We start from the raw sequence: 21,586 nt of genomic DNA, 5'->3' as shown, positions 1-21,586 counted from the left end.
ATATGAGAAGTTTGAAATTTTGTCATTAATATGTTACACATTTATCCATTAACCAAGCAAAACTGCAGTTAATATGCACCTTTTACTTCAAACCCTTCTGTCAATATCACTACCACTAAGTGAGCACCATTGAGAGAGAGTTTGCTGGAGTAGTCTAGCTAAAAAGAATTTGCTAAATTTTGCCTATGGTTGTAGTGTGTTTTGTATTCAAACATAATACGGGGGCTGGGGGAAGGTGGAATGGTCAAAATCATGGGCATGGGGAGTTATTGAAGCATCCTTGTTAGTTTGAGCAGTTTATTAACAGAGAATATTTTAACACCATACACTTTAGTGCTGTTACTTAAGGACAATATTCTCTACCAACCTACATGCATTTCTATATTACTATTGACTTAGTTTTTATTGGCATCTTTTCCTTAGGAAGCACCTACTATAATGCATGTTACTTCTGTATGCTTTGATGGGGAGGCTACAAAATTAAGAGAAGACAAATCATTTTAAATAGTGTATTTCTAATTTTAATTAGTACAGCCAATTAATTTTAAAGGTGTACTTTGAAATTGCTCATAGTTTTTTAACCACTTTATACTTAGAGCAATTCTTACCCTCTTGCTTCAGTCCTATATTGGATATGAATTTGTAAGGCTTCCTCTCACCAATAGTTCTCAGCTTTGGTTATTTTATTTTATTACAATACAGGATCTTTTAAGTGCTTTTTAATAAATGCTTTGCTATTGCTAGGAAATGGATAGTTTCCCAAATAAAATCATTTCCAATAGTAGAGAAACAAATAAAACCAAAGAGCTGTATTCAGGAAAAACAAGAGGGAGAAAACACCTCTGAATATATTCCTGTGTGAGGTGGCATCCATAATCTGCACTCATAAACCACTTAACATCCCAGTATTTTCTGGACATTATGGAAATTGTTTCATCCTAACTGTATCTGTTCTTGGTTGGCAAAGTTGAACTAAATCACCACCAGATGATTAATCAGGCTTAACATTTTAGACAGGTTTCATATTAAGATAGGTCAGATACAAGAGATCTTAAGACAGAATGAAGGCTATGGTTATTCTGCTGTATGAGTTGAGGTATTTACTCATATTATCTGACTGTATATTCTTTTCACACTCCCTGTTTACATTAAAAACATTTTGGTCCATGAAACAAGAATAGAAGTACTTCAAATAGATTATGCCATTCCAAACTAGATTAGAATCATAGAATATCCCAAGTTAGAAGGGACCCACAAGGATCATCAAGTCCTGGAGCCTCCTGGCTCCACACAGGACCACCCCAAAATTAGAGAGCATTGTCTGAGAGCATTGTCCAAATGCTTCTTGAACAACGGCAGTCTTGGGGCCATGACCACTTCCCAGGGGAGCCTTTTCCAGCGAATCCTTTCAATGAAGAACATTTTCCTGACATCCAGCCTGAACATCCCATATTGTAGCTTCATGTCGTTCCCGTAGCATGTTTTTAAAAACAAACGAACAAACAAAAAAGAACCCTAACAGCATGTTTGTAGTGGAAACTATCAGTTCAGAATGCTTTCCACTATTTCACTGTTGACTAAATTTGCCACACATGCACAGATGAGTGAAATGAACCTCAGTTTGAACACTTTCATAGATCGTTAAAGAAAATATTTTGGTTGCTTTTACCTAGTAAAAGTTAGTTCATTTTTAGCAGTACACTGAACATAAATATGCCGCGGGTCTTCCTTTTCTCTTTTACTTAGATGTATGAAAGCACATCATAGATATCTATATCTACTTGTTTTTCTGCCACTAGATGCTGCCATTAATATAAGCATAAAATGCTAAAAAGGACTGCAAACTACACTTTTAATACTGTAGCATCAAGCTATATTGTGTCAATTAAATTGTTTCAAAAGGAAACAAGTTAGAAGGGCAAAGAATCTCCACAAAATGTAAATGCTAATTAAACTGTGATTTCAAGTTTAAAACTGAGCTGTCAGGTAGTTAGACAGGTGATTAAACTTTCTTCAAATTTCACACTTGAAAAGACATCAGGTGCCTGCACAGTGATATGTGTCAATGAGATTCAGATGTTAAAGCTATATTGGTTTTAGGCCAACATTTTAGAAAAGTCATGAGTAATATTTCTCCTACAATTGCAAAAAACGGGTTCAAAAAGCACTGGCAAGTCCAAAACCCAAGCCTCTCTTTAAAAAGCAAGACAGCATCCACATGCCTGTTCTAACAATTCCCATGCACCATGCCCTCTGTACAAGAGGGTCCAAATGCTGATTTTATGTACAACCTGCTCACTTCAGTAAAGCATAAATAAGAGTTACAAAGAACAAAAGGAGGACGGAGCTGGAAAGCAAATTCAGATCATGTGTATGCATCGAAAAAGCAGCACATACAATATATACTTGATATGTGCTTTCTTTTGGGGTATATATGTAGCCCTTAAAATCTCATTCTATGAAAAATTCAGCTTGACTGTCTAAAATATTCTTAAGGGTATATTACAGCCCCAAATATATGAACACACACAGAACCAAACAACGAGTTACGTTTTCAACAGAATATTCAAAACTTCTGCTGGTTCTTGCCAGCTGTCTATCAACTCAGAAAAAAATAATAATCTGGAATTACTTCAGGAACCAGTTAACTTTACAAAGTTTTAAAAGTCTAAAACTGAAGATCCCCAGTTAATAGTTCAAGAACTAAAAGAAAAACAGAGAGAGGACCTCATCTTTGCACACAAGGCCCTCGGACTCTAGTCTCAAGCACTACAAGGCAAAGACAGCAGCATGGTTTCCAAAAGCCAAGCTGAATTTATTAAAGGCAGCTCTGAGTCAGAGCTAATGCTCTCTGCTGGATGCTGTATTTGCCAGTGCAGAGATGTAACTACCTTCTCACAGAGCTATTTCAACTGCATTGGACTTACTAATTCATTCTTCATGATATAATAAAGCAGCTGAAATACACCTTTTGGGCCAAGTTTTGCCCAGAACAGATGTATTTCCAAATCACTTATTAGGCCTCTAACAAGGCCTTAGAGGTTTCCACACATTCAGGTGTCTTTTTATCAATGGCACAGTTCAATTTAATCCAGATAAAGAGCCCCTGGGTAATTAACAGTTGCCTGTACAGTGGAGTTTCTAAGTGGCTATCATGTCAAGGCAGAGAAAGCAAAACTAGTATCTATAGTCCTAGCATGGTCCCGAGCTCACCTTGATTTGCCTGTTTTCAATATCATAAAAAGCCAGTGATAACTGCTGAATTAAGTCATATGACATACTTTCTTGAGATAATTACTACATATCACAGTTGCTCTCAAAAGACAAATCAATAAACCCTTATTTCTAAAGACTGTGGTGTCATCCTGAAGTTATTTGTGTTACACAAACCAGTGTGCACGTTAATGTTGGATACAGAAATATAAAAAAGCATAAACTCCCTAGGAGCAGCATGTATGATTGCAATGGCAATAGTGTTAACCTCATCAGAAAGCTCCCATACGTAAAGCACCTCAGATCTATAAAAATACCAGGTAATCCATAAACTCTTTACAGCTCAAGACTGTTTCATTCCCAATGGACATACTTACTCTGCATTTTTAGAAATGCAGGGCTTTTTTGGCCACATTAAAATCAACATTCAATTATAATCACTGCCTTAAATCATTTAAATATCAGAAAGGGGCTTCTTTTTAATGACCAACACGACCAGAGTTCATCACTTACTGGACTCGGGGTCTGAGTTGCCATCTCCTTCTGTCCGGCTGTTGGGCGATGCTTGCTCATAGTACTCCTCCTGGGGAAAGCCAAGGGGCAGAGGGTGCGATGTACTGGCACCGCTGGTGGGTTCGTGGTCTCCAAGCCCACTGTCACTGCAGCTTTCCTGGGAGCCATCTGGTAGGTGAAATGTGACACGGCGCTGAGGCTACAAGGAAGGAAGAAAATTATATGGTTTCTACTACAGTATCAGTAATTGCTTAATGCAACCAATTTAGGAAATGTATTATTTCAGTTATCTGCTGAAGACACATTATCTACAGTTGTGCACAATTTCAGGCTTTCATGAACAGGCAGCCTGCTTTCAAACCTGCTTCACCTGACAGCACTGCTTTTTTCTACTTTTTAAAAATGTAAGACCTGATGCAAAATGAAAGACACCTCAAACTAAAGAGATTCTGTCAGACTTCACAAGTCTTTGGATGCCTTTTGTATATTGACTTGGAGATTTCAATCACTTTTTGAGGCTCAATTTATTTCACTGCTCAGTTTTATAGTTTTCAAAAGACATTTTCTTTCCTATTAAAAGCTGCTCCACACTTTGGGGCCTAAAAAAATGTGACACACTTCTAATATTGTTGTATTCTTCCAGGTCAGAGAAGGAACAAACAATAACATGCCTTATGTATTGAAAACAATTTTAATAGATTTTGCACATGCATTAAACTAATGAATTGAAAGTAGATTCCACTACTCTGCTTCAGACATTTCATTACAATCCCTTTGATTTCCATTATAACACAGATCTGTGTCTTAACAGTAAAAGACTGGAAGCTGGGAAACAGAGGAAGGAAAGCTGCCACAGTATGGCTATTGGCTTGAAGAAAGGGCCAGGTGAATAAAGGACCCGATGCGTCAGGCACAGGACAACATTTTCATTATTACTGAAAGGTAAATCTGTCACAGTATTTTTATATATGGGAGCAAAGAAATTAGCAGATCTTCTAGTTATCTTGAAAACATGGGACACAAATGTTTAAAAAAAATAAAAAAAACTGAAATGTACTTAGCTTAATATTCAAAATTTCATTTGAAAGGCTATGCAAAACTGTCCAGTTCCAGAATTGCTAGGATTAGTAATGCTGGAGAACCGTGCAATTATGCAAAAAAAAAAGCTCACCTACATATACATATATATACTGTGTTTATAGTACAGCAGATGTTGTCAGATTTGGTCACTATAGGTGATGGTGTTGAATGCCATTCATTGTATGAAGAGTTTGCTAAAAAGTGAATTCAGTTCATCTATTTTTCAAAATTTCTTCCAGTGTGACATTATTACGTATGACCAAAGACAGCTGCTGCACAGTGTGGTACAGCCAAGAAAATGGCAAGATCAACTTTACCTATGTAATTCCTGACAGATGTGAGTCAAAATTCTTCTTAAAAGCTACCAGTAGGAAATTCACTGCTTTTCCAGAAAGTATGTTCTAGTGCTTCACCATTACTAATGGATAGGTTTTCTTTCAATGTCTAACCTGACTCTTGTTACAAAATAAATCACTGCGACAGTCCCATCCATCATGGTCTGGTTATCCCCACTCATCTTTCTGGTATTTGCCACTTCAGTCTATTTCAGAATAAGCAGACATTATTTCTGTCTGTCTTCTGTCTTCTGATATTTCTTAGTGCTCTTCCCTGCACACATGCTTCTCTGTGCACTACTCAAAATTTGTTACGGAGATTCAGCTGAGATCTTCAAAGTGCGGAGTAGAGCTGAAGGATCATTTCACATCTCCCACAGGTTCTACTACTGCTTTGTCTTTTTCAGGGAATGTTTTCCTTGCCAGCCACTATAATGGCTCCTTTTCCAATGATCTTTTGGGGGCCACCCTTTCTGGTGTGTGCCATTGATTACTGCAGCCTAAGTGCAGCACCTTGCATTTGTTCTGTCTGGTATTCTGTTTTTCCAGATGATTTCTTCTGTTGATCATCAAGTATAATGTGTTTTCCAGTCCTGCTTTCTGAATCAGCTCTGTACATTTACCAAATTTTCAGTTGTTAGATTCTCCCTCATTTGGCAGTAGTCTAAGAAAAAATTGGACAGATCAAGCCAAGGAATAAGCTGAAGAGCTCTAGAAAAGCGAGTACAGAACCATCCCTCATCACACAGAATGGAAAGGGGCAAGGATATCCGTCCTGGGATTGCAGGAGCAGCCTTAGAGCTCACTGGAAAAAAAAAATTGCAGACAGTGAATAGTTCAGAGCTAAGCAGCACACCACCACCCCCAGTTTTGGTGTCACCAGAAGAATTATTATTTAACCCTACAGCTTGTTGTCTGCAGCCGATCCCACAGCCACAGCAGGGCTCTGTGAAGGGCTGCCCGGGACAGTATTCCTGCTCATCCTGCCACCTATCTAATCCTTCTCCCACCTCAGGTGGCTGGAGATACTTGTGGTGTCTCTGCATGGTCCAGAAAGACAGATGGATCCACAGAAATAACTAATATGATTTATCCTATTCTACTTCTTAACTGGCAATTGTCTCTCAGAGCCTTATTTATACCAGCAGTCTCAGTCTACTGTTTCCTGAAAATCTGAAAAAATGAAGTTTAGTGGAGTTGATCCAGCAAAAATATTCCTGCAATACTTCTGATTTGCTCCCTGCATACAAAACCGTACCTGGCCTGCACAGATGTACAGATACTGCATGTAGGAATTGAATATACTATTGCTTTTGTCTTAAATGAGTCTGATATTCACAATATCTACGAGAAATCAACCTTTACTGCATAATCTGTCTGTAAAAACTATGCACATTTTGTGAGTTTTACATTGCCTTGTGCTGTCTTGCATTGCACGTTGCTATTTGGTACCCATGCTAGTGTGTATCTTCTCATCTCCAAGCTACCATTGAATGTTAAGAATAAAATATTCCTAAAATGTTATCAGCCCAAGTGTCAGATTTAGATACCAATATTAGTTTTTGCAAAAGGTTGGGAATGCAATTGTTACTATTATGTACAGTGAGGATTCACTGAGTTTACACACATGAATATTTCTGTTTGTGGTTTGTAGTCAAAATACAGCAAAAACTCTTTAGCAGCTGAAGTAAAGGAGACAAGAAAGTAATGAAGTTGTTTTATAAACTGCCTAGCTCAGTGAGAAGAAAAACAAAATCCATGCCCCCAAAGAAGTTTTAAATCTCAAAAAGTATCCCCCAAATTAACCATAAAATTCTAAATACTTAGTTACATAAATTAAGGTGTTATTAGTAGGAAAGATGAAAAACATATGATTTTAAATAAACTGGAATCAGCTAAAGGCTCATGACTTTTATTTCGATAGTGTCCCTGGATAGGCCACACCTGATAACACTGACGACAGAGTACTGTCAAAAAACAAAAACAAAACACAACAACAACACATCTCTTTCTCTACATAGCAGTGCTACCATTTTCTAAATTCGTGCAGATATCAGACAATGATCTGGAACAAGTCATTCTAATAAAACTTTCCCAAAAGCTGTGACTTATCTTCTGTCACATTTATTTTGGAAATTTCCTCCTTGAGGCATTAAAATTTCAATTTATAAGATTACAAATTATCCTCAGACTCCAGCTGCTTTTCTGTTTATCTCCAAAGAGTTAACACCGATAGTAATAGAATAACATGGATTATGGTTTGTTTTATTTATTTGAATGACAGTATATTTTTTTTTTTTTTTAAAAAGAGAAAAATGAAAGAAAAACTCATGTATTCTTAGTGCATTTCAAAAATGCTGATGTAGGTAGGAACTTCTAATACAGACAATGAGACAGATAGGTAAAAAAGAGGGGAAAATTTAAGGAAAAATGTCCAGTATTATACAATAGCTCTGATGTATTTAGCAGTATTAAATTATTTTTTATTGTTCTGAAGAGAATTTTGCTTCCAGAGATGTCATGAACCCAGCCACAAATTCTGTTAGAGGTCTCATATGGTATCCAAAAAAGAAATGCATTTTGTAAAAGCAGTGTGTCTGGAGGGATCAAATTATCTCAGAAGACCTCAAACCTTTTACTCCCATTATTGAAATTTATATGAAGACTGATCAAAGCCCCAAACTATTCTGTGTTCAATCTTTCATTACAATAATTAGGCTGTGGCAGAGGGAATAATAAAAGATGAGCCTAAGTAAATAGCTTTGGATACACTGAAGGGATGATTTCTAGAATTATACACCAGGGGTTAGCCAATTTATAATCAAAAACTGAAAAAAGGTAATAGAAAATGCAGCAGACATAAACTGAAGAACATTAAACTATTAACCTTATTATCTTCATTCACTGAAGCAAATTAATATCTTTTTAAAAGGAGATTGTAAAGAAAAAAATAGTGTTTAATTTATATTGAATTAATTATATTATTTAGAAGATAATTCTGATGTAAAACAGACCTTATTTAGGAGATGCTCTAAAATAGCATGCAAATAAAACAAAAGGACTACTTCAATATGTTTCTTCACTAGTATGCAGACAGTGAACATAGAACTATTCAAAATATTTTTTAACTTTAAAATCTATTTTCTTAGTTGCTTACGTCTTTCAAATGCTAGGAAAGTATGAAATAAATTCCTTAAATAATTTAACAATAACTATCTTCAGCTATGACAAATGCTAATTCTATTCTTAAATAAAATCCCCAATCAAAGTATAACTTCCAGCTCTAAACTATATAGACTTTTTTTATATCACCTTTCATTCCATAACTACAATCTTTTGTTCCATTTGTTTCGACAGATATACAGTGTAAAATTCACAACAGCTTAAAAGGATCCAACCCCAAGCCCAATGGAAAACAAATCTTTCTGCTGAAACTCAAAAAGAAAAGCCAGTATTTTTATTTTTTTTTCATTCTCTAAATTTAATAGTGTGCAATATAGCTACTACAGTCCAAACAGTTTCTATCAATTGTTTTCTAAGTCTGCATTTCACATACTGATTTGCAGCACAGAACATTGAAGCAAGATACCACTTCAAGAGAGTACTCCTTTTAAGGTACAAGTCACAACCTAAAAGATATGGCACTCCCTACGTTTTTTTTCTTTAAAAAGCATTATTAAAAAAAAAAATATGTAAATCAGTCCTTTGAAGATTTGAAGGACTCTTTTCCACATAAAATACAGTTCAGTTTCACATTCTTGAAACTTAATGATCTGTATTATAGCAAAAAATGATGAACAGCAAATCAGATCTTGACTCTAAAGTTGTTCATGAACTGAGGGTTTTTTTTGTTTTGTTTTGTTTTTAAGTGATAGTATTAAATCCATGAAAAATAATAAAAATTCTTGGGCGTTTTATGTCCCTGTTCAACCAAGAGATCCTACACTTTTCTTAGTTTATTTGAGAATTTTCTACTCTACAAAATCTCTTCCAAATCGTGCCCCAAAAGCCAAGTGCATAGACCAAAACTCGGGAGCTTTCAATAGCTCACTTTAAAACATCACAATCTCCCTTGGAGTCATTCCAGCAAGCTGGAAGTATAACATTTACAGAATTCGTTGCCGTAAGGTGTTGTGGATGAAAAAGTTTGCATGGTTCAGGGGGAAAGATCCCCTGGGGTTTACTCTGGGCAGACCATGATAACAGCCTGCCTTGAAATCAGTCTGAGGCTGGGAGCACTGGGAGATGTCTCATATACTCTTGCCCTGTTTGTTGCCTTCCCTGTGCACATTTCTGGCCACTGCTGGATGCAGGCTAGATGAAGCCTTGGTCTTTACCAGCACGATACTGACAATTACATGTGGACAAGCATTACAGAGAGGCTAAATTACAGCATTATTGATACTGGATTACAGTTTAAGCCTAATTCCATATATATATATATATAAACACATACATATTCTGTATAGAGATAGATGCATAGACAAATATGAAGGAATGAAGCCCATTATCATTTATCACTCAAATGAGAATAGCTTCTAAATTTTTGCCAACACTAACCTGTATTTTCTTTTGGAGTATACATAAAGATGCTGAACATTTTTGGTCACCAATATTACTCACAGCTAGAAACACTTCACTAATAATAAAACCACTATTGTAACCACCTTTTAAGATTTAGCTCTTAAGATTTAGTTTGTGTTAAAAATTTCTTCACTATGGCCTGCAATGGTCCTGCACAGGACTGTTTTTTGAAAAGAGCAAAAATGAAGGGCTTGTCTGCTGGGGGGAGGGGAGAGGCAGTGGACATCAAAGTGACAGCATCCTGCTGATTTGAGTATTATAAATTCAGGTCCAAGCTTTGTGGACATTAAAATCAGCATTTTCCCCATCTCACAAGAAAAAGCAACCCCCCCAATTATTGCCAATACTATCAGCCTTAATTGCCATCTCATACGGATCAAGCTTGTTGAACCAACCCTCTTTTTTATTTAACATGTTCAACTGTATCAGCTACTGTTCTACTATCAATTGCATCCTTTTCAGCTTCTGATATTCAATATGTTTGTCAAGTCAAACAGACTTTGTGTTTTCCTAGTTTACCACATTTGTTTTTAAATACTGGCAAAACATTACATTTCAGATACCTAAAACTTCAGAAACTCAATATAAACCTGTGTGATTCAGAGAATTCCTTTTGACATTCTTGTTATAATTTATCTAGTCCTCCTGATTTAATAATGGGTATCTTACATCCTCACTAATTACTAATGGAAAATACAGCATCTGGCTTCTTTCAAAAGAACAGAAAGCTTTGATAAATACTTTTACCTTTCATCACTGTGATTAACATTCTAACTGTTCCAGAGTAATACGAGACATGTAAATAGTTTTAGGCTTTCACTCATTATTGATTGAAATAACTCCTTTCACTTTATTAATTTATTTAGACGCAAGAGGCATAATCTATTAATTTTGATAAGGCAAATGAAAGCTTGGTTGACTGCCCAGACAAACACAAGTGAAATTTGGATGACTACCCTAGTCAGATTTGTAGTTTTTAAATGAAAGAATTACTTCCTGTCGCAAAATAGTGGAACACAAGGTACCCATTTTCCTGCTCAAATGGAAATTACTTGCAACTGGGTTCCCTCACACCCATAGTTGGCTGAGGTGATGAGAAGTAATCTTGCAAGACTGTCTTGTAACAACACAGGATGCCTTTTAAAAACTATACCTATACACCTCTATAGGCATTTCTTGCAGACGTGAAATTTTACCTAACCGATACAAAGTAAAAATTTCATATATTTCAGCTATTAGCTATTGCTTTCAGGAGTAAATTTTTATGAATGCCGTTTTTCACTGCAGTAACTAGAAGCTGCACTGATGCTTCCATCTTCCTTTTGCAGCACAGAGGCCATTAAACAAACTCATTAGATGAATCATTGCTGAAAAAAAAAAAAAAACACAAAAAAACCCACAAAAAAACACAACACCCAAAACATTAAAAACCTGGAACTTCACAAACTTCTGCCTGAGAACCTCAATGGATAGTTATTTTCAGAATCTCATCCTCCTTGTACCAGAGTGTTTCTAATACAACAATTTCCAGTAACATTTAATAATTGAATTGATTTTTTTCACTTCTCAACATAACAACAAAGAACTGAAATAAAAGAGCAAATAAAACTGAAAATAACATTTAAAGCTTGTCAAGCATTTTATTTTGCTTTTGAAAGGCAGTTATTGTATGCTAACTAGATGTCAAAATGAAAGCTGAAAGCATGCTTTTTGAAGTTTAATTCATGTAAGTCTTCAATTTGACATGTGATTAAATAAAAATTACACACAAAAGTTGCACTAAAGCTGTGTTGTTGCTAAGGCTGAGAAATAGGAAAGTCTCGATTCTGATTCTTTTTTTAGTATGTTCTTCACATTCCAGGTTATTATCTTTGAACTTATTATCTTGAATGTGTGATTTCTGGTAGGCAAAGCCATATTAGTAATGATAACATAATAAATAATAATTTAGAAATATTTTGGTAATATTTGACATTACTTCTGCATGCTAACCCAACAACAGATCTTTTTTAGCAGAAATACTGATCAGATGTTACTACAATTGTGAATATTTATTTTAAAAGCAACAGTACAGCTTACCTAGTATTTTCTTTGTGTCAATACTGAAATAGCACAGATTTTATATTTTCATAAATGTACCTAGCACTCTAGCTCTAATTTCATTCTGTTAATTTATACATTTCAGTTGTGCCTCAGATAAATATATATTTTTTTATTTTTTTTTAGGTTTAGATTTATGGAATAATAAATGTTGTTCCAGTGAATCACTCACCAACCTCCAGCTCCTACTTTTGCATCATACCAGTCAAGGCTAAGCCATTAAGTTCAAGCACAATGAGGTGATTAGAGCTATAGAGACCTGGAAGAAATCTCAAGAACCTGATTCAATTTCCATTCATGATTTTTTTTTCTATTCAGTTTTTCATTTAAAGGTCAAATCTTTCTGAAGCAGTATACATGCACAGAACTTCACAAGCCATTACAAATATTCACTTGAAGAGGCTTTAAAATGTGCCTTCATCATTTCTAACCAACATAGGGATATTTTTATAACTATTTCCCCCAAAATGGGACTTATATCTTATTTTGGTTCTTGAGTTGAAAGTGTACTGAAATCAGGAAAAGACATACATATTAGACATACATAGTCAAGGCATGCTACAGTACAATTCTTAAATACTCTACCACAGGTAGCTGTGTATCAGTTCAGCTGTACTTCACCCTACAGAATAAATCAGAGCTTTACAGAATTTGTGCCTGCAGGTTGCATAGGATAGTTAAGTGGGAATATTCATAGAACCATAGAATAGTTTGGGTTGGAAGGGACCTTAGAGATCACCTAGTACCAACCCTCTGCCACAGGCAGGGATGCCACCCACTAGATCAGGTTGCCCAGGGCCTTGTCCATCCTGTTCTTGAACACCTCCAGGGATGGGGCATCCACAACTTCTCTGCACAGCCTATGCTAGTGCCTCACCACCCTCAAAGTAAAGAATTTCCTCCTAACATCTAATCTAAATCTCCCCAATTTTGGTTTAAAACCATTACTCTTTGTCCTACCACTATCTGCCCATGTAAAACGTTGCTCTTCATCTTTTTTATAAGCCCTCTGTAGGTAGTGAAAGGATATTACTATGTAGTTTTATATATAATATATAATATGTAATATCTATATCAATATTTGCTTGTAAAGCCTAACTTTTTGTCCTTCAGCAAACATCCTTTAGCCACCTAGATTACTCATTCTTAATTTTAAATGTACAGTGTGTTTGTAATCTGAGGTAACCTATCTAAAGTACATTCTCATGGCAATTATAATTAGTCCACCTTTGGGTGAAATGGTTAAGAAGAGGCAAGAGAATATAAAGAAAATCTGTAGGCCAAAATTCACAAGCAATGGTGCAGCTCATGATGTATTTGTTTTGTACAAAGTAAAATTATAGCATTTAAGTATGGCAACTTTTATCAGCATCACATTTGCTAAAGCCCAGTGGTCCAGGATAATCTGTCTTGGATCGATAAAACTTTAACCAGAAGAGATACCACTGAGAAAAACCCAAGAATGGTTTCAGGGTCAGAACACGTATCCTGAAATTACCGTTCTAATCACAAGATAAAAGTTTTATTCCTAGGAGAAGTTATTCTATATGCTGACATAAAGGAATTTTTGACAGGTAAACATTGCTTTGTTTCAATATTGTTATTGTAAATAGAAAAGGTGCTATGGGATACATGCCACTGTGAACACTGTTAAAATACTTATTTCAAATATATGAAATATCTATTTTAATTTCCAAAGTGTTTTAACAAAAAGCATTATTTTTTAATTGATAAAAGTCAGAAATCTCCCATTTTCATCATTGTTTTCATGGCTTATACTATCAGGTTGGTAATTAATAAGTTTTAAAATTGTTTAGGTAGAATACATGAAATATTCAAAATGACTAAAATAAGTTGAGCTACCTTCTACTAACATTCTTAAATGGATGTCTGAAATACGTATTTGTAAATGAGAAAAATGTCATGAATTTAAGTGCTGTATTGTATCATTGACACTATCCTTCCCTCCTACAGAGCTATGCCTCTGCAATTGTCCTTTCAGATAATCAGAATATATAACTGTCTTTCAGAATTCACCACTTGTGTGATTTCAGGAAAGCAAAATATAGAACCATTAGCCTTCCCTTGTTCCTTAATCCTCCTAATTTATTTCTATATTCAGTGCAGTCATTCCGTGTGACTATTAAGATTACTTACTCATCTTTCTTCACGGAGCAAAATATACAATGAAGCATATGCTAATTTGCATGAAGAAATAATGAAGTTCTCGGTGAGGAGAACAGCGAGCCTTTGGTTGAAGCCTGAGGAAAGCCATTTTCTTCCACAGCAAGCTGCAAGCGGCCATGTGCAGCTCGAGTGCATGCGACCTGCCCATGGCACAGGTGCCGTGCCTGCAGCTGCCCCCACTCAACACCAGCCCCAACTTCAAACGTGAGGCTTGTGATCTTAAACCACAACAAGAGTGCAGCTGTGGAAGGCAGCTGTAACTCAAGGCTTGGATTTCTGAGGTTCAGATGTCTGTCACCAAGGGCCTCGTCTGATAATGTGCAGACCTTGGACGTTGGGTTGCTTTACTGAAAAATAACGTTACTGACCTGAGTGAGAAAATATGAACTAAAGCCATGCAAAATAAGTAGAGAGCAAGACAGAAGTAACTCAAGGAGTCCTGAGAAATACACTAATGGGAGGAAAACAAACAAACAAACAAACAAACAAAAAAAACACCAAGGAGAAGAGAGAGAAATGCACAGAAGTGAGGACTGGGCAGCTCTAGTGAGCACAAAGGCCAGGCCTTCCTTTCAGGCCTACCAGCTGCCACTTTGCACAGACCACCAAGGGCCTGCAGCAGCAGCACTGAACATACTGCTGTTTTGCTTAAGAGCAAGTTAGTACCAGTCATTCACTGTATAATACCAAAAATAACATCACTGCGTACTCATAAATCACATAATCCTGTGACAGAGTCCCCACACCTGTGGAAAGATGCCCAAGTAGAAGTGACTCAAAGAGCTGAAAAATGAAAGAGGCTGGGGGAGAAGAACACAAGGGCACAACAAACGCCTCTCCTGCAACTCCTTAAGGAGATGCAGTGGCTACTTCTGTTTCCTCATGTGATAGACTAAAGATTAATACTTCTACCATCTTTCCTGCAGAATTATTCAAATTTCACGTAAGGTTCAGTTAAATCAGAGGTAAATAATCAGAGATAAATAATCAGAGGTAATTACATGTTCTACTCAGCACTGGTGAGGCTGCACCTGGAATTCTGTGTCCAGCTCTGGGCCCCCCAGCACGAGAGACTTGGGCACACTGGAGAGAGTCCAGCGGAGGCCTGCCAGGCTGATCAGGGGCCTGGAGCACCTCTGCTGTGTGGGGACGCTGAGAGAGCTGGGACTCTTCGGCCTGGAGGAGGCTCGAGGGGGATCTTATCCATGTGTATAAATGTCTGAAGGGTGGCTGCATAGAAGATGGAGCCAGGCTCTTTATTGTAGTGTTCACTGTCAGTACTAGGGGCAATAGGCACAAACTGGAACACTAGAAGTTCTGTCTGAATATCAGGAAGAACTTTACTTTATTGATGACGGAGCACTCGAACAGGTTGCCCAAAGATGTTGTGACTTCTCTTTCCATGGAGATCTTCAAAAGCCACCTGGACATGGTCCTGGGCAACCTGTTCTAGGTATCCTTACTTGAGCACTGGGGCTGGACCAGATGACCTCCAGAGGTCCCTTCCAATCTTAACCATTCTGTGATTCTGCAATTCTGTGAAAATATTCACCATACAAGCCCCAATAAACATGCAACCAATAAATCCACAGTACTTTCACAACTCTCACACAACAGAGATGATCAAGAAAGGTAACTGCTTGCTCTAGGTGACACAGAAAAGCACAGTGGTGCAGAATTCCCTTGTAACATGCAGCCATCTGAAAACAGATGCAACGATTTGGTTCTACACTATATTCTTACTAGTCAGGAGAAAGAAGTGAGACTGCTGAGAACAAGAGAGAACCTTTGAAGGAAAGCAGCAGGAAAAAAGGGCTTGGAGAGAATGATAATAGCCTTAATGCCAAAACAGCTGGTATAAAAGTCATGTGGGCAATAGGTGGACATGATGGGCACGGTTGTCTTCTTCCACGCACGCTCTTCACATACATGCAATGTAGACAGACTTTCACTCCTATATCAGTTACACTCCTGAATAAACATGGTAACTGCCCTGTTTGCTCACCCTGGAACCATCATTATGCACAAATTTGCCTGAATAAAGAATTCAAATTAATTCTACTCTTCAAGATATTTCTCACTGTTTTCTTATTTTCATTGGCATACAGCATGTCTATGCTTTGCACAAAACAAAAATGCACTTCACACATTTTCCAGGCAAAATGTTTAAATACAAACTTGCAGTACTAGTTATGTTCCTTCGCATACTGTTTTTAATTAATTTGACATTTGGTCTTTTTTGTCAATTCAGGTGGCGTATTGCAATCAGAAGAAAGCTACTGTGTAAATATCCTATTCTGCAAGTCACCAACTAAATGAGTAAGCAGTGGAACAAAATCTATAGCATGCAATTAGCATTCTCCTTTTGATTTTTCCTTTACTTCACAGAACTCATTAATAACTTTTAGTAGGTAAAATTGAAGCTAGGAGACCTCCTACACTTTAGGTGCATTATAGTCTACCCTTGCACAAAAGAAATTCTTTTGATGTACTGGAAATCTTATTAATAGATTCACCAGAAAACAAGCATGTAAGCTGGCAGAGGCAATTGCACAAGGTAAAATGAATGTAAATGACAGATGAAAGAAAATTTCCATGCCGTTCAGATCAATATAAACAAAAGTGCTGCAACAACCACAGCACAGAGACAAAGGGAATTCATCAAACTTGTATTTTGGATTATTTGTCCTCTACGAAATGCACCCTCTGTGTTCCTGAGCTATATTCTTCCTTCATGCAATTAACACTACATTAAGATGCACTCCTGCAGGGTTTTTTTCCTTATGTTACTGAATTGAAGTTTTTCAGCACACTCAGATATTGGGGGGGTGTGGTGGGGAGTGTAGAGAATAGCTTCCTGCTTTTCTGTACTGCCATTTGGAAAGCCTGTAATTGCAGCACTTAATAACTTTCTAAATACTTAAGCCAGAATTAATTATCTCTGCTATTTTTGCAGGAGTATGGATCATATATTGGGTATGATGGAGAGAATGTGCGATAGAACATTTTATTGTACTCAGTGCAGGCAGTGGGTGTGCAAGGCACTTAAACTATTAGCAGCAAAAGGCTTCTCTACTTTGATTTTTCTCAGTATGATCATCACTTATCTACAGAATCAGCTTTGCTCATTTTGTGCTTTTTGTTGTTGCCTAATTAAATGCTTCCAGGACCCTTCATTACACCAGGGACTAATCGTCACTTTAAAATAAATCCCACTTTATTTTAAATCATATTGGTACTTGATGAAAAATAAGAGGAAGGTAAATGCTTACTGTTAAACAACTTCGCTTGCAACAGACTTTGAAATGTGTTTTTATTAGTAGTCAGAAATCAGGGCCTTTAATGGGTGAATTCTGCTGTCTTCTTTTAATTTCATATGGTGTTGAGGAATCAAAAATATCTGTAGCTACTGTTAAAGCTAATTGTTCACACTGCTTAAAAATACCTTAATAAAGAAGCTGTATTACAGGAGGGGGTGATGGGGAGGGGAGGAATGGCTGCAGAACTGATGCTGTAGTCAATTCCACAGCAGAAATAATACCTGTAATGTGTAAGACCTTTAAACATTTCAAAATACATAACAAAGAAAATAGAAACACATGATATTTGCAAGGGGGAAATTAAAGCTGCAGGAGATGAAGCTTCACTTCCAGAAAACTGGATTCAGACCTTTGTGTAGAATACAAACTAAAGTAACTTTGATTTCATTCTAGTATATCAAAACTAAAAAAATAATTTCTTACAAAAGCCAACAACCCCTTCCCCATAAAAGCAATGCTCGTCTAAGATTAAGTGGAATAAATTTAGAAGGTTGAGGCAGGCTCATTGACTGAAAGAAGTTTGGCAGCACTGCTTGGGTTTCAAAGTAGTTTACCAGGAAATCAGAAATGAAGCAGAAGCATGAAGCAAAACCAACTTATTTGTACTCTTACCGTAAGTTCTAAAGGTTTGGGCTGTGTTGACATAGGTAGCTGAAACACATACAGGAATATATTTACGAGAGAAATGTACCACCATATCTCAACATAACACAATCAAAATCAAGCATAGATTTCAGTCAGTGTTCATGTAGGAAGGTGGGAAGATAGTAAATGCTATCACAAACGTTGAAACAGAAGTGATCGAGATCCCTTTCAACTACATCTCCAGAGTTGCCTTTGAGACTCAGGCCATGATATGTTCATTTGTTTCATAACAGAAATAATGACTAATGCCAAGAGACTCTGATGAAAGAGATCAAGCAACTGTGCAAGTAATTTCCCTAAGCTGGGAGACAATCATTTCCTCTCCTGTTATATGCCCTTGTGATGGCTGACTGTAAACCCAGCCAACAAATTCACTTTCTATAATTGTTTACAACCTTGCCTCAAAAGATAAACCCGATTTTTTCCACAGTTAAAGACTATAAATCCACTCTTGGTACAGACTAGTCTAATTCCCCACTGAGTCCCTAGGGACTCGCAGTAGAAAGAGAAGACAAACAACACTACAGGAAGATGACTTCCTAGCTCCAATCAATAATTTGCTTGTCACTCCACAAGCACATCGCTGTATCAGCATAACTTTGCAAAGTTCCTTATCAGTGATGCACTCTTACACTTGCTAGGTAGACATTAAGTATTTTTGCATCCCGTGGGTTTTGCATTTCAGTAAATCTCCTTTTCTCAGCGATGCAAATATACAATAACTGCCACAGACTAACAATAGATGCTAGAAATTTGAAAAACAGCCTATAGTGTAATAGTACTTTGCACATATATATCATTCTTTATTCCAATGGGCTTTAGAAAGATGAATTCAGTTTCAGAATAACAGAATAGAAAAGATAGTCATTAAAACAGTTTACAAATCAACAAACCAAAGCACAAACATCTATGCCCACTTGACTCTTGTGATTTAAGGTTAAAGCTAAGTCAGTGGTAAAATCCAGAAATGAAATCAGGAGTTCTGGACAGAAGGGACACTGTTATGCCAGATATAATTACATTTCATGTTCTCCATCTACTATACCTCCACAGAGAAAAAGCTTTCCTTTCTCAAAATGTGTATGTAAAAAAAGTATTTACCAGATGTAAAACATTCCAATATGCTACCACAGTCTGCCCCAAACAGGGAATTATGCATGTGCGTTTTATAAGAATAATGCCCATAAACACACACACATGAAGCGTCACTTAAAAACATATCAAACCCAGAACATACGCCACAAAGCCAAAAGAAAGATATTCAATAAAACCGTTTTCTGCCTAGTTTGGCCAATGCTAACAGGTATTCACTGAAGAGAGGTCTAATGCAGTCTGTTTCAAGGGAGCCATACAGATTAAAAAATGCCGTTAGAAATACCTCCTAACACTAAACCTCTGCGAACAAGTGAGAGAACAATAATGATCTTATCTGCTCTAACAAGACTGGAAAACTGGTGATCGCAGAAGATGGATTCTGCCAAATATTCCATCTGTGAATAAAAGACCAATTCATTAATGGAAATCTTCCAATTAGAGACAAGAAACTCAAAGCTAAGAAAGGAGTGCCTTGACAAGCAAAGTTCCCACTTAAAAGCTCTACAGGTTCATGAGGCTTAAGATTGAGTCATTATAATTATCTGATATCACTTGAAAATATGGCTTCAGAAATATCTTTTGTTCTGAAGTTGTATGCAGCAGCAGTGCTCCTGCCAGCATGTGCCACTTATTCCAGGAGAACCACTGGAGCATTGCAGGCAGCTCTGAGCACATGGACTGAACTCTGTCGCATATGTCATCTCACCAGCTCCACAATATAATAAAGAATTTCAATTAGAAGCCTGGGTGTTCCTTTCTGAGTTTAATCTTACAATCTGCTCACTCAGACTTTTAAAATATTTCTAGGTAGTACCATCACACCCTAGACAGAAACATTATCTACATCTAGCAGAGTTTATCCAAATCTCCCCCAAACCCCATCTCCCTCCCACCGGTGAAACTTATTGAGTGAAGTAACTGATGAAAGCCCTAATAAAGTCCAGATTGATAAACTAACACATGGTCATACTGATCAGTTCAAAGATACACAAGAGTGCTAAATCTTGAGTCCCAACATGCTGTCATTGACAAAACCAGACATCCTCAGAGAAAAAGTAAATATTATTTTAAATGGCAAATTTACATTCACAAAGGAAACATTAGTAGACAAATATTCAGTGATTTTACTACATCAATATTACTATTCAATATTGTCAGAATTTGTACCAGAATATCAGAAGAAATAACACTCTATGGAAAATGATCATAATATTTTTCTATAATACTCTTTAGTCAAAGACCTGTGATAGAAGAGCACTAGAAACCTTCTTCAGAAGTGTTAGCATAGAAGTTTCATGAAAGACGTATTAAGTGAATGCTGAAATGTTTTGGTTACTCATTTCAGAAACTCAGAGTATCAGAACTGCTCAGATGCAGGCCCACTACTACATTGTTTTATTTAATTTTTCAGGCTCCAAAGCCACTTGGGAGTGGAGCTGAATTCAGCAGGAGACCAGTGAAAAACTGAGTGGCCTGCATAAGTAGCACATTTATGTAAAAGCCCTATGGAGGAACAAATAGGAATGACCACATTTCTAATAAAAGCCTAGAAGTAATCAAACAAAAATACAGGCAAATCAATGCAAATCAAAATCAGATTTCAGGATGCCTAAAGGCATTACATCACAAACCAACACATTTATACATTCTTCTGTAAAGATTTGATTTTGTCAGAGCTTACATCTCTTACAAACACATTGCTACAGCTCCAGATGCAAATACACTCAAATAACTAACCGAAGTGTTAAAAAAATAGCAACACTGAAAATGGTAATAGAAAATTTCCCATAACAGTCTATATGCCTGGGTTGAATTATTGCATAGGCACTCTATGTTCTGCTTCATTTTCAACACCAATCTGTGAAAAACCTGTGACTACAATCGTATGCACCCCCTTCCCACAACAACAGGCCAGCCAGGAGTCCTTGCTAATTCCCAGGTTAAAGTAGAGTGGCCAAGAACTAACTCACCCCCCAGTGCATATACAAAGCTGCAGTACAGTCATACTGCTAGGCGTGACTTACTCAACAGGCTCCTGAAAAACACATTAGCTGTCACACCAGCGTTTCTAGTTTAAACTGGCTTCTTTTCCATCTTGCCACAAGCAGCACACAGATTAACCAAATCTTCAGCCTGTACAAAACCTTCAAAAAACAAAAATAAACTCTGTCCCTCGCCCCCTTAATGCAAATGTGCAAATATGTTTCTCTTTTTCTCTTTCAAAAGGATCTCTTACCAGGTGAAAGGTGGTTTGTGTGAGTTATTTTGCTTTAACTATCATAATGCTAGGCTCATTAAAAATAATAAAACTAAAAAAGGTCAAATTCTGCTGTTTATGATGGATGAGTATTGCTTCCAGACTGCACTTCTCACAAGAGCTGAAGGCCGTGCCATCCTGACAGGGAAAGCATGCACTTTCCCCACTGCTATGGTTGTGTTCAAACAAAGGGATGCCATTGAATTAGAAATTTCTAACTAAAATGCTTGTGATACTTGTTGCTTGACAAGCAAACA

The 21,586-nt window shown here is 36.8% G+C and overlaps 1 protein-coding gene across 14 annotated transcripts in view; it reads right to left on the bottom strand.

The window, feature by feature from the left end:
* Positions 1-21,586, bottom strand: part of PCDH11X (protocadherin 11 X-linked) — a 484,442-nt gene that overhangs the window by 125,928 nt on the left and 336,928 nt on the right. For 12 of the 14 annotated variants that reach the window (XM_080553216.1, XM_080553221.1, XM_080553198.1 and 9 more), the window contains exon 6: positions 3,727-3,925. In XM_080553216.1, coding sequence (XP_080409342.1) covers positions 3,727-3,925 — 199 coding nt within the window. Of the gene's footprint in view, positions 1-3,726; positions 3,926-21,586 lie in introns of those variants that run through there. The other 2 variants (XR_013938705.1, XM_080553215.1) reach the window with 2 other exon arrangements.

Source organism: Anser brachyrhynchus, assembly GCF_964034855.1.
Source record: "Anser brachyrhynchus genome assembly, chromosome: 13".
In the NCBI taxonomy this organism is placed as follows: Eukaryota; Metazoa; Chordata; class Aves; order Anseriformes; family Anatidae; genus Anser; species Anser brachyrhynchus.
The sequence above is the reverse complement of the archived record's forward strand: the minus strand, read 5'-3'. Positions and strand labels throughout refer to the sequence as shown.